Source organism: Halictus rubicundus, chromosome 12 (assembly GCF_050948215.1).
Source record: "Halictus rubicundus isolate RS-2024b chromosome 12, iyHalRubi1_principal, whole genome shotgun sequence".
In the NCBI taxonomy this organism is placed as follows: domain Eukaryota; kingdom Metazoa; phylum Arthropoda; class Insecta; order Hymenoptera; family Halictidae; genus Halictus; species Halictus rubicundus.
Window position 1 is genome coordinate 8,821,392 of NC_135160.1, and position 13,703 is coordinate 8,835,094.

Here is a 13,703-nt window from a genome sequence, read left to right on the forward strand (position 1 = left end):
TAAAGCGTTACCCGACGCTGCTTGATAATTTAGGGAAACGAATTCGGATCGCAGCGGTTGGTTAACTATCGAAAACTTGCCGGTGCACCGGAGAATGGGGTCTCTCGCGAGGCTAGGAATTATTGAGGTAAACGTGTACCTGGGCGGCGCGAGGTCGTCGGCAGCCTCTTCGAGAACAACGGCGCTGTCGCTGTCCCCGAGGCTGTCCAATCTATCGAGGGCGTCGCACGGCGGCGAGTCCCTGGTCCCGGTGGTTCTTTCCGCCAATCTGCTTTGCAATTGCCGTATCATCCTCTGCTGTCGGAGGATAATGGACTCACGTTGCGCCAGGCTGGCCTCGATCTCCTTCTGCTTCCGGCAGAGCCGCGACTCGAACAGGAATAGCTGCGAGGACAACGTCCGCAGCTCCTCGGCTTTCTCCCTCGTCAGCCGGGCCACCAGGTCCTCCTAGAATCACCATTATACTCCGTCACCGAACAACGTCGCAACGTACACCGTTCACTTATTCAACGCCGCCTTTAGACCGTCCGTCTGCCGCAGCTAGTTAACCCATTAACCCTTTCAATGCTTGGCGCACGGGTGCGCTCGCCCTGCGTAAAGATCGCGAGCTTTTTGAGTAACGAGCATACGCGCCGCGGTGAAAAGAGAATTCGCTTTCGCTGCTTAAAGTATTTAAGGGAAAGAAGGTGGGGATCTAGGGGAATAACGGGCAAGCAGAGATCTGAGGAAGGATGGAGAGGCAGGGAGCTTCCTCCCTAAGGGAGATGGGGTTTAGGAAAGGGATCTAGAGGGAAAGATCTGTGGCAGAGATCTAGGGAAGGAAAGGAATTTGGGGAACAGGAAGACTCGGGCATGGGATTTAGGTAAGGAGAGAGCAGGATTATTAAAATAATTCGAAAACGGCCTATAAAATATGTAGCCGGGAATACCCGCTCTGCGCAGTCATTAGACGTTGTGTCCCGGCGTTAGTTAACCGGGCAGCGTTCCGTCGATATTCAGGCAATTAATAATATAGATTAGCCGGTGGAGGCTTTCTTCCTCCCGCGTGTCGGAGCGGAGTCACCGGGCGACGATTAATCACGTCCGCTCGTTATCGATAACCGACCGATGGAAATTACTCGAGGACTTCTTGCCGGTCGGCGTCTTTTTTCTCTCTGCGCTTCTTTCGAAACTGTAGCAAGAAGTCGAACAGACCGGAAACGGACCGTGATTGGAGCGCGTTGCTATGGAAAATCGACGCAATAATACCGTGATCGGTGCAAGCTGGTGTGCGTGCCGCCACGAGCAGACGCACACGCGGACAGTTTATGCGACACGAATTCGGGCCGGGCCTGGTAATTAGTCCAAAGATCGTACTGATAAACTGGAAGCAAAGCGAACGCGCCCGTGGCCCCCCGGACCGACACTGTAATGCATCCTCGATCTGACCGTAATTTGGAATTAATTAGGAAGCCCGGAGGGTTTGCGCAAACCGCATTACGCCCGGCGCACCACGCCAGACCGACACGGTTCGCTTTATTGCGCTCCCGCTTCGATTGAGTGAGCGAATTCCGAATACAATGAAATGAACCGAAAATCCTGTCGACAACCGAACGAAGCGCGGCCGAACGCGCGCGTCCGCTATTCACTGTCAATATTATCCCTGGACCTGCGGTTCTTCCTCCGTAGCGTCGCGGTCCCGCAAAAACGCGTACGCTCTCTAAACCGTCTCATTTTCACCGGAAAGAAAAGCGAAAATTTCGCGGGAGCTGAAAGGGAAATCAAAATTAGGTATTGTTGAACCGTTTGAGAATAAAAGACAGAGAAAATTGAGAACTGCTTCTAATGTAAATTGGGACTGAGAATCGCGAAAGGGTGCGGCGAGACGAGCGAAAGACAACAGCTTCGGGAACCGCGAGTCTGTTCAAGGCTGAAAAGGTTTGCTCCTCTGAGAAGGAGCGTAAAAATAAACGCGCCGCGCCGCGAAAAAATGAACAATGCCCGTCGCATGGCTATTTTACGACGCTGACATTTACGCGGCCTGTTTAAGGTAAGGAACGGAACCGTCCAACCTGACGAAAATGCTGAAGAAGACCAGTCCGTGCTAAGCAGCCTGCGACTCAACAACCAAACTTCAATATTTTTATGCCTCAACTGTAATAATTTTGCTAGTTGTCGAGAAAAGTATTAAAGAAATTGAACGCGTCTCCGGTCATTGACACGAGGGGTTAAAAAGTTCTTACTTCCCTAACTAAAGAACCGTCCTGACAATTAAATATTCGCGATGGGCGGTCTACTATAAAATTCTCGAGAATAAAGTGTAGTTCCATGAATTACGCAAACATTATTCGGGAAATTGGAAATTTTGCGCAAATATTGGCGCGAGCAGGTCCGACTTAAAAATATATAGGATGATCGTGTCCATAATGTTCTGTAGTTCAGGCTCATCGACGTTCGCCAAGGAGCATGGCCAAACTAAATGAAATCTCCGACAGAGCTTCTGTTTGTCTTTCGCCGAAGTTAGGTCGGGGACTCTGTACCACCGAGAACACGTCGAACCGTTTGTCGAGCGACTAACGAGCATACCGAAATTACTTGGAGCATAATCCACGTTCTGCAGACAGTTCTTACTGGGAGATCGACAACCCTACAGCCACCCCCGCGGAAACTATTGCGGAGTCTAGTCGAGGGGAATGCGAGTCCTGTTTGATCACCGCGACGAACTGGTTCCAGACAGTTTGCGTTCCGCACGGTGAAAAACGATGCGTCGAATGCACGGCTTTCCCTCCGTAACGTCGCGCCAACCAGTACAGAACACCTCCCCGTCGATCAGCTTGACGTGGCTGTTCGGATAATAGAACTGTTACGGTGTTCGGGTAAGCTCTTACCGATTGGTATAATAAATTGTCTGTTTTCCGCTCTCTTATTTCCTAGCTTTAAATTCTACCATTTATTTCATTTTTCAGTATTTTATCCATTTATTATTGGATTGTGAATTGTGCGTATTTATGACATGAATGGGCAGAGCAAATGCAAAATAGTGAAAATATTTCGAGAATTCAACGCTAGGATTACCGAGCCCCGTCAAATTGAAGGGTTCCAGATTTTTTCTTTTACAATTCGTGAAGTTATAGAAATATTTTTTGGAGAAACTTTTTAATATTCTTTATTCACGTTGCCATAAACATCCTATGTAAACTCCTTCCTAAATTCAATCCTGTTGTCATGGTAAAGTCGCGTTTAAAGCTCGGTAGTTCCAGTGTTAAATGATCATTATTTCCGACGTATTGAAATGATTAACACTAGGTTTACGGAGCACTAAAAATTACTATTTTACATTACTTTATAAAAATAACATGAATGTATCGATCAAAGTTCGTAGCCATTTTTTAAATAATATGTACCCAAAGAAATCAATTTGTTAAATAATTGATCATGGATGCATTTTTACAATCTCAATATTTGCAATTTAAAAATATTAGAATCCGTAATTTTGACGGGTCCCGTAAATCTAGTGTTAAGAAAAGAAGTAAATGTCTATGTAGTTCTCGCATCTGGCAATTAATGCAAACAGTTTTCATTTTGCATGCAAGTTCGCGTCAAATTCCGTGCCGTCAAACAGTGTCTATCATGGTAGAGCCTTTATTATCCGAGCCTCTGACATCCGAATTGTCTATTATCTATTATCCAGCGAATATTCCGACCTGTCTATTGTCAGGCTGGCGGATTCTGCAACGGTTTGCGAAACAAACAGCTCCGGATTAGCTCTAGGCATCTCGTTGCCTCGTTTCGTGTCACAGCTGCGAACTTCCCGATGATTTGCGAACGTAATCGACACTCTGCACGCGATCATTGTCACGTGGCCGGGATCGTGCGCGCGCGGCCGAAACACTCGCGCGGCCCAATCTCCGGCAAAAACAGCGTTTAATTACAACATAATCACCGTTTATTAGTCGCAACGACCTTATCGCGTGCGGAGCCAAAGCGAATCAAATTTAATGGGATGTTTCGCGAACGACCAAGACCGAACGAACCAATGGATAACGATCGAGGAAGTTTCAGCAACTTCAAAGTAACCTTTCAGGTGTTTTACGAGACAACCGGTATCTCTGACTCGTCGCATTTCCTGCGAAGTTTGTGGGAACGGGGTGAGCTCGCCGGCTAGTCAGCGCTGTTATTTATTAATCGAACAGCACCACTTACACGAGACGGATTAATTTGTTCATATTTGAAAATGAATTTTTACAGTAATATATTTATTGTACCAAAGGGTGTATTGAATTCGATAGCTTATCCAAAGAAAATACTTTGTGCCAATTTTCAACCCTGGATGCCGACATGGGGGGTAGTAATGGGGTAACAAAGAAAATCAATTTTCTCTGCAATTTCTCCTATACACTTCAATTGAACATTTTGAAAAAAATCAGGCATATTTTAGCTATTAGAATGCACATCTATGATTTTTTTCAGAATTTTCAATTGAAGAGGATAAGAGAAATTGTGGAAAAACATGATTTTCTTTGTTATCCCATTACTACCCGCAGTGTAGATATATAAGGTTGAAAATTGGCACAAAGTATGTTCTTTGGATGAGCTATCGAATAGCCTACTGCAAATTCAATTTGGTTCGGGGGCACTTTTGAAAATACAAGAGGGTTGAAGGACTCTACCGACTAGTGTACATTTTAACCTTTCAATTTTAACTTCATTGAATAAATTATTTTAATTTTATGGAATTGTCGAGGTTGTAGGTTTGGCAGTAAAAGCATACAAAAATTTGTTCGAAATACGAGAGATCAAAAATTCAGATTTGTTCACGAAAAACGGGTTTCCTCGAAAGTAACAAACCGAGAACTAAGTTTCTGGACTTCTCTCGCGTCAGAAATGGCAGCAGCGAGCGTCGCATTAATATTAAACAGTTCTTCGGCAAGACCGGAAACCGTCTAAGAGAGTCCGGTACCAGAGGGGATCTACAGCGAGTCGCCGTGCCATATCGGCGCGCGTTTAAAAGTCCGGAAGCGTCAGAGCCTCGAGGATTTAATTAACGGAGACAGTTCCGCATTCGATAAACGTAATAAACCGGCGCCGGTGAATGCAAAGTTCGCGACCGAGCGTCGAATGGAACGGGAGAGCCGGTTCGCGAAAGAAAGAGGTGGCGGAGGGGAAGCCAATATTCTTCGCGGTACCGCGCCATTTCTCCCCGGTCATAAAGTTCCTGGCCAGAACGGGATGCCACGGAATTTCGAATCTTCAAAACGGCGAGGAAGTCACGTCTCTCCGCGGCGAATCTCTCTCGCCCGAGACTATAGTCTCTCGGAATGGCCTAGCTATTTTTCGACTCGGTAAGTCCCGTCGTCGAGAGAGAGAGAGAGAGAGAGAGAGAGAGGGGCGCGCGGTTCCTTGACTCGGAGGACGTTCTCGTATCCTCTGTGTCCGCAAATCCCCTGATCTAGGGGCTCGTTTGCCAACCGGAATCTCCTTTCCGAATTGGAACTGTCGCGTTCAGTTCTCGTGACACGCGAAATCGATGAATTAATTGGCGGCAAGCAAACACCGCCGCTGCCGGCAACGTCCATTAAAGCGATCCGAGCTCGTAACTCGCAATGGACGCCTCGAAATTGGCACGCTGCGATTTTCGCGTAACTCGCGGCACACGCGCTGTTTAATCAAACGGGCAAACACGTGTTGGGAAAATTGTGGGCACAGAGTGTTTAGGGCGTTGGGGAATCGACTAGGGGGAATATGTAGTTCTGTTTGGTTTCCTGTTAAACGGGAGCTGAAAGGCGAGATTTTTCAGCGTTCACAGGTGCCGCGAACGGAGGAAACGTTTGCTCCAAAAATTATGTGTTGGACGTATGAACTAATTTCGCTCCTCGGAAAATCCAAGGTAAGAGATCCTGTCAAGTTCGTTCACCTTTAATCGCTGGGAAAAGCAAATGTTCGTCGGAGAAATTATGTGTTTGACACGAAGAATTGGAAAGAGTGCAACATATAGAATTTTGTAAACCAAGGTCCAATTCTTTGGCGGCTGCAAGGCCGATTAAAGCAACAAATTACTACCACTACTAATCCATCTGCTGATGGTACGTTTCGATAAAGATAGTCTCGTAGACAGGGGCAGTTGATCTCGATGACCCGGCGCGCCGTGCCAAGCTAATTGAGGAAGCCAGTTAATCAGGCCGAAGGGCACAGGTCCTGATGCGTCCCAAGGAATCCATTGTCCTGGCCGTCATGCGTAAAATTACCCCCTGCATCGAGAAGACGATCTCTCTCTCGGAAACTTCGTTTCTAAGCTGCAGCCAACGGTTCGGGCTCTCGGCGAATAGAGCTTTCAGATGAATGCAGCTTTCGGCGAATCTCGGCGATAAAGAAATCGGCACGTAGCGCAGCGAGTGTCCCGCAAGGAAACGGAAAACTCTTTGATCCTCGTTGGATGAGCCGAGGGAGGGGGGACAGCTTGGTTTCCCCGAGATTTTCGACGCCGGTTTTCCAAAGTGAAGCGAGACGCACAGCTTCTCGGCGTTCGAGGAGCACTTCGGTCCCTGGCGGTGGAGACGGTCATGGTGGTATCTCGTTTCATTTGCATGCCGACGGGGCACCATTTCGCCAGGCTTATCTGCCCCCTCTCCCCTCGCCCCTCTGATTACCACTACACGATTTGGAGTCCGAATTTTCGGGCTTACGCTCGGTTTCCTCTTTCGCACACGGTTCTCGCTCGATCGATTCGCGACGCGATAACGCCGCCTTCCCCGCCCCCGTGTTTCGCAATAACCACTTAGGCGAGTGCTCGCGAAGAGGCAGCCCCTTTCGCACCTAACTCAAATCTATTCAAACGCGCCAACCCCGCGGGCGAGGATTTTTTAAAATGCGAAGGATATCTTCCTCGGAGAGCTGGATTGTGTATGCGATTTGTTTCTTTAGGTATATGTCAGAAATTGAAATTTGGATAGAAGCATTCTCGTTATTTTTATAGAGGAATGCCAAATAGTCATTTTCAGTAAATCTAGTGTCGATATTGACAGCAGAATTTCATTTCGAGCGACGCTTTTGTTTAACAGATTCCGCTCGGAATTTTCGTCACGGGCCCGACCCGATGCGATATGGCAAGGGATCAAACGTTCCAGGAATGGCAAACAGCCGCGGACAGGCGTCGCAGCTCGGATTAAAACGAAGACAATAAGGGAAATCACGGTCCTGTTTCGCTTGCCAGTCCTGCGGACGAACAACGCGAGGATATTTCGTATTGACGAGGCGTTCCCGCCGCCAATTGACCCTCTCTCATTTCAATGGAACGTGGAAAATTGTTCGGCGCGTCCTTTTTCAGCGGCCGTTGTTCGTATTCCGTCAGCGGAAATGGCCCTCGAGCTCCGAGCTCCGCGCAACGCATTTTTTAAGCAAACGAAACCTCCGAAAATTCGTTCACCTGGAAAAGCGCACAACTTGATTGCTAAAGCCTCTTCTCGGAAATAGCATCGTCCAATGGAAAAATGAAACACCTATGGTCCGAGAAAATTTCAAGAATTTCATACTTCGAACGCTGCTGCCACGGTTTAGAAAATTTATCCCGCGACCCGAAGCGCCGTGTATTTGATGATTGAAGCGGTCTGTTTTTCAGCGGAACTGTAAAATTTGATGCACGATTTTTTGTTGCCGTTTTATTGCACCGTGAACAAGAAGAGACGCTGGGAGGTGTAACATTCCCAAGAAGCCGCATTCGCATTCTCGACCGTCTCCCGATGCAACGTCATCCCCGAAAGAAAACAACACGAGTGGGGACGTGAAAATTGAGGCTTTACTCTGCGAAATGAGCCCGGGTACATCGCTGTTCGATCTGTTTTCACTGAGTTACAACGGGCTAAACCATTCCGCCCGGAATTTATGCAAATGGGGGGACTTCAGACGCGAGCGAAACGGAAATTCCAATTCCTTCCGGCAACCCACTAATATTTTAAATAAAACAATCGATAGTTACGCATCTATATCAACATCAAGAAAGCGTACTGGATTCATAAAAATTTTATCTAACCTTGCTTCTCGTCGAACAATGCATAAAAATGAATACTTGCATAAACTTCCACGGTCTAAAAATCTAAAATTATATACTGAATCCTTTCTTCACCAATAATTTCATTATCTACAACGCCACACTAACCAAAGTCCACCGTCAACATTAAAAAGCGTTACGATTACATACAAAAATCGAAAAGTTTACCTAGCACTAAAAATTTAATTACTAAAATTTACATTACTTTATAAAAATAACACGAATGTATCCATCAAAATTTGTAGCCATTTCTTCAACAATATATTCCCAAAGAAAACAAAATTACATAATTCCTCGTGGATGCATCTTTACAATCTCAATATTCGCAAATTGAAAATACTAGAATCCGTCATTTTGACATGTGTCGTAGTGTTAAAAGCAACAGAGCAATTTCGGGAGAAACTGTTGGACAACCGAACAGAAAAACTCGTCGTTAGCGTCGCCGTTTCTCCACCAATGCGAAAATCGATGGCAACACGGAAGCGCGATGCAAACTCGGTTCAAGAATTTCGAACACGGGAGGGGGGTGGGGGTTAGAGGATCGTTAAAACATCGCTCTGTTCGTCGGAGCCCCATTGAAACTCGAAAAGAAGCTTTTTTTCGCGAATCCGTTTCGCCAAGGCGTGGATTGACTGGCGATAGTCACGCGACCATACCCACGAAATAATAGCAGAACGTCACGAGACGTCTGGCTGTCGCGGAAGCGAGCCGCGCCGGTTCCTCTTCAAACTTTTACTAGATAATGGGTTTAATCAACGAGCCGGACCACCCCCCGCCCGCCTCCCCTCCCACCGAAAGTAGAAACTGTCGGCTGGTAATTGCAGATACGTCTTCTTCTTTCCGCCTTTGTCTGGAAGAGCTAGGCGAGCCTGGGTAATTGTTTGCGCGTGGATCGTCCGGCGCGATTCGGAGGTGTCGTAAATCTCCGATACGAGCTGATATTGATGCTATCAGCCCGTGGCGCTTTCTAACTGCCTTTTAAACTGGGAGGACACCATAATTCATACGGCACGCACAATGTATTAATTCGGAGAATTTGCATTAGCTTGCATAATTTACGTAAGTTTACTCCGTTCGTACTTCGTTCGTTTAGATAAGAAACGTCTAAATAAATGACTAAGCATTCGTATGCATAGAATGAAAAGAAAATTTGAAAGGAAATATTCCAGTGCAAATGTCACTCTGTACAGTGACTTCTCTATATATGTCGCCAAGGCCTGGAGGATAAACGTCGCGGAGGTATCCCCACTACCGCAGGGTTTACCCCGTGAGGGGCCGAGAGGCCTCGAACGCCGAGGAGTGTAAACATAACGCTGGCGAGAGCGGTATTGTTGACATATATCGAGAATTCACTGTAGAGTGACTCTTAGACGAAATCTGAGGTTGTCGCCAAGCGTCGCATTTGAAATACACAGGGCACGCTGGAAGCCTAAGAGTCATATCCGTCTACAAGTCATAAAAGCCGATGACTACTATTAAGCGATAGTGACAAGAAAACTGAGAAAATGTCTTTCTTCTACAATATTGCACGTAGCTCGAGAAACGGCTCTCGAGCTTCGGCCCCTCACCGCGGTGGTGTGGGTAGGTTCCACTGACTCCAAATTGTAAGGTTGCCACTGACTCGTAATGAGAATTCACTGTATTAACCCTTTGCACTCGAGTGGTGACTCTGAAGCACCACTATAAATTGTTGTGGCATTATTTCAAAGAAATTACAAAAAATATTACAAAATATTTGTTACATTACAAAATTTGTATCTAATAGATTACTAAACATTTAAATATTATATGTGGAAATCGGATCAGTTTCGTACGAATAAAATGAAAATATTCCAAGACGGAAGAAAAATTTAGTTTTAGCTCTAATTCGCGTCATTTCAAATTCTATTCCTGATTGCCGCTGACGTGAATTCACGTTCTGCAATTTTTGTTTCTGAATGCGGCAACATTAGGCGCATTAATGGGATTGGATTTAAATTTAAATGATTAATTAATTTAATAAATGAGTTAATCCTTGCTTTAGCGATACAAGTTCGCGGCAACCAGCTTCAGAATTTCATTAGTTTCGCCGGTACTAGGTATTAGAAACGGAAAAAATTTGCCGGTTGCGAATGTGTTAAGTCACTTTGACATGATTTTTTGGAAACCCGTGAGATTTACCTGCAATTTGAGGGTCCGTCGCCACGCGAGCATCTGATGCGCCTGTGCCCTCTGTCTCGCTCGAAGAGTGGCGATCACCGACTTCGCCTCCTCCAGCGACGTCACCTCCGTCTCGACGTCCTTCGACGTCGCGTCGCCCGTCCTTCCGTCGGTGACGGCCAACGGGCAGCTGTCCATCGACGTCTCGTCGAAGCTGCGAACAGAAATTCCCAAACCGTCGATTAGTTCTCTCGCGTGTTTCGGAAGAAGTCGATCGACACGTTCCAGACGGGACGCGTTCGGAGCACGAGATACCCGCAGATGCAACGTGGCACGTCGAACCTCTCGTATCGACTACGTGCGCGCACTTCGAAATCCCGACTTCCCTTGAAACCGGGAAAAAACCGGGGAGTTGATCTGTAATTGTGCTCGTTGCCGCGCGAGCATTGTTTCTCGGGAATATTTCCGTTCTTGCGAAATATTTCCACCGTGGATTTGACTGCGGTGCAATCTTCGTGCAAATTACAAATCTCATAGGTCGCGAGGGAGAATTTGTTCTTCTCTTGTTTCTAGATACTACAACTTTCTCCTGAATAAAACTTATTGACTCCAGTAAGCACTGTTGTAATCGGTAGCCCGCGGACTTTATGCATTTATGGCAAAAACGGGTGAATGGAATACGGAACAGAGAAAACATCAGAAGATTTAACTACTGTTTAGTTGTTTTTCAGGTATTAAAATTATTAAGACTTTTTACGACTTTCCACTACTACATTCTTTCGAAACATTTTAATCGGAAAATAAAAATTATTTGCACTAATTGCAAGACGCACGAACCAATCAGCAATTTATTTCTCTTTTCACTGGGTTTATTAAGTTGCAAGAAATGTGTAAATTCTCTTAATGCTTCCGCTTCTTGAAACGCTCGCGAGTTTTTGCCGCGGACGCGTAAAATCCATCGCGGTCTCGAGATAAGTTCTTGTAGCGAACGTGTTAAGAAATATTGGCGATCTCGGACCACTGATCCGCGAGAATATCGAGTATCCTCAAGGACCTCATCGCTCTCCCCTGGAAGTGCTAAACTTCGTCGGTGCCTCGCGAATCCGTAGCTTCTATCTCGTAAATCGCGCGAATTTTTGGCTGCTGGATCTTTTTATCGCCTCTCCATAGACCCTAGAAACTCCACGGGGGTGGTCCCGTGATTTATGCCGCTCTGGGTTCTTTTAGCGCGTTATTATCGCCGAGGAGATCGGGATCGAAGCGGCGGTATACTCTCGCGAGCATGTCCCCGCGGCTCCTCGGCAGACATTTTTTCGCACGACTTTAATTAGCCGGGTCCGGCGACGCCGCGTTTTATCTCCGGGCGGGTTGGCCGAAATTCATCGTCGGGAAGGTGGCCACATAGCCAGGGACTGTGTGGACTTAATATCCCCGCCGGTGGAAATTTAAATGAAGCGTATCAAATGTTCGGCCGGCACGCGTGCAGTTTATGCGGCTATTTATACGCGAGATTTACGCGTCCGCGCGAGATCTCCGTCGCCTCTGGAATCGATAACGCGCGGCCGACCGGTCCGTTTCGCCCGGGCACGGAATCACGGTTTTCGGCCGCGGATAACAATTCATTTACAATTTCAGCCTCGGTTGTGTATTTGCATAACGTTGGCCGCGACGCGGTATTTATGGAAACCGCCGGTTTTTCTGCACGCGAGGCCCCGACCTCTTCCTCCTGCCCCCGCCCCGCTCCCCCTTTGTGTCACCCTTGGTTGTGAAACGCCCCGCCCCGTCCGCTAATTAAGTCGAAATAAATAATGCATGAGTCACCGCGATGACGGAGGAGAGAAGGAGTAGCGAAACCGACTCAGCCCCGTTCCGTTTGATGTTTCCTTTTCCGCTCGAAACGATCGATTCGCCCCTTGAGAGGCCGCTTTCGCACGCGTGTCCCCCTCCTCGCGCAGAATCGGCCATTTTTGCTAGTCACCTCTACACCGAACAAAGGAAAACGATCCGTACTTTTTCGTTCTCGGCGAGAGAGCCCTGCTGTTTCCATATTTACGCGACCGTACGCGAGAAATATCGAGACAAGTGCCGGCTGGTTGTTTGCTTATTCGCCGCGCCGCCAGTTTGCCAGTCGATTTATCGGGCACGCCATCGGTAAACGATACCTACCGTCGCGTCGCGTCGCTCGCACTCCAGACACGTTCGAGCGCGAAATTCGAGAAGCTCGTGCGAACAGCTCGTTTCCACGCCACGGGCTCTGGACCCTGTCGAGGTATTTCGCGACAACAACGGCCACCGGCTCTAATTATTCCGAGGGCAATTGCCAGCTGATGGATGGTCAAACTTCTGGGCTTTGACCTCGGATAACTGGGATTTCGAAAATAAGGGAGGGGAGCGTTTGTAGCTTGAGTTTCTCGATTAATCCTTCACTGGGATATTGGAGGGTCTACCACGACCCCGACAGAATTTCTGTGCACCAGCTTTCGCTGCTGCTGTAGCGCACGGTAGTTGCAAATATTAAGTTTCTTCAACTCCTTCAGGCCATTTCGATTACTTACGAGGAATAACCTCGAGTCTGGAAATTCAGAATATTATGAAACTTTGGGGACATCTAGCGCACACGCAGGTATGTCTTCTACGATTTTTCTTTGCTGCCCTAATTCACTTTAAGGGGGTGAAATCGACTCGTCGACCGAGTTTGCGTTGTAAGATATAACTCGCAAGCTATTGGAGGAATTTAAGGACACTGTTACAGTCTTTTCGACTTTTTAAGGTGAACAGAAGAGAAAATACGTTAACCTTCGGTTTCTCACAATTGAGTTAAATAATTTTTTAATTAGTTTTTAAATAGCAGAAGCTTTGCCCCAGCATCTTTAATGCAACCCTGTCCAAGCACACATCAGAGTAAAATCCTCCGTTCCACAAATTGGCTCATAAAATATTACATGGTCACCGAGAATCACGATCTAACAATAACTCCATCCGAGCGCCCGATGCAGAAAATAGTCCATCAATCTGCCAGCAATCGTTTCGTATGCACAGCTTAAAAGTAGCTCGCGAATTTCCATGCATTATTCGCCGCGAGCCCGAATAATTTAAAGGATCGATCCGACCGACGGAAAACTTCCCGATAACGAACATAAAATAAGTACTCCCCGTTAATCGTTCTCAGCGTGTCCGACCGTTCCTCCGGGGAAAATTGCCATAAGCTTAGCGCACCCTCCAAGAAATTATTAACGATCCCTGTCTCTCCATCATTCTCTGTGGTTCAGCTGCGAGACAAAGAGTTTCAAAGGCATTTAAACAATTAGCGACGGCTAACGAGACGAAACACGCCGACAGCGGTAAACAATGGCTCGCGAGAAACCAGAGACCGATGGAACATTTCGGTTCGTTATCTCTTCGACCGGAGGCCGATAGAATATAGCTGATCTGTACGTCTGCTAGAAACGTCTATGAAACGGTCCCTTCCAATCCCATTACCGGGACTCGACGTCAGAGAGACCTGCTCCCCATCGATCCACTACTTTTTCATATTATGAAA

The 13,703-nt window shown here is 46.9% G+C and overlaps 1 protein-coding gene across 5 annotated transcripts in view; it reads right to left on the minus strand.

Annotated features, from left to right (window-relative positions):
* Window positions 1-13,703, minus strand: part of LOC143359663 (uncharacterized) — a 148,751-nt gene that overhangs the window by 5,633 nt on the left and 129,415 nt on the right. For all 5 annotated transcript variants that reach the window (XM_076797779.1, XM_076797783.1, XM_076797782.1 and 2 more), the window contains 2 exons: window positions 10,184-10,376; window positions 140-447 (listed from right to left, as the gene is read on the minus strand). In XM_076797779.1, coding sequence (XP_076653894.1) covers window positions 140-447; window positions 10,184-10,376 — 501 coding nt within the window. The remainder of the gene's footprint in view (window positions 1-139; window positions 448-10,183; window positions 10,377-13,703) is intronic.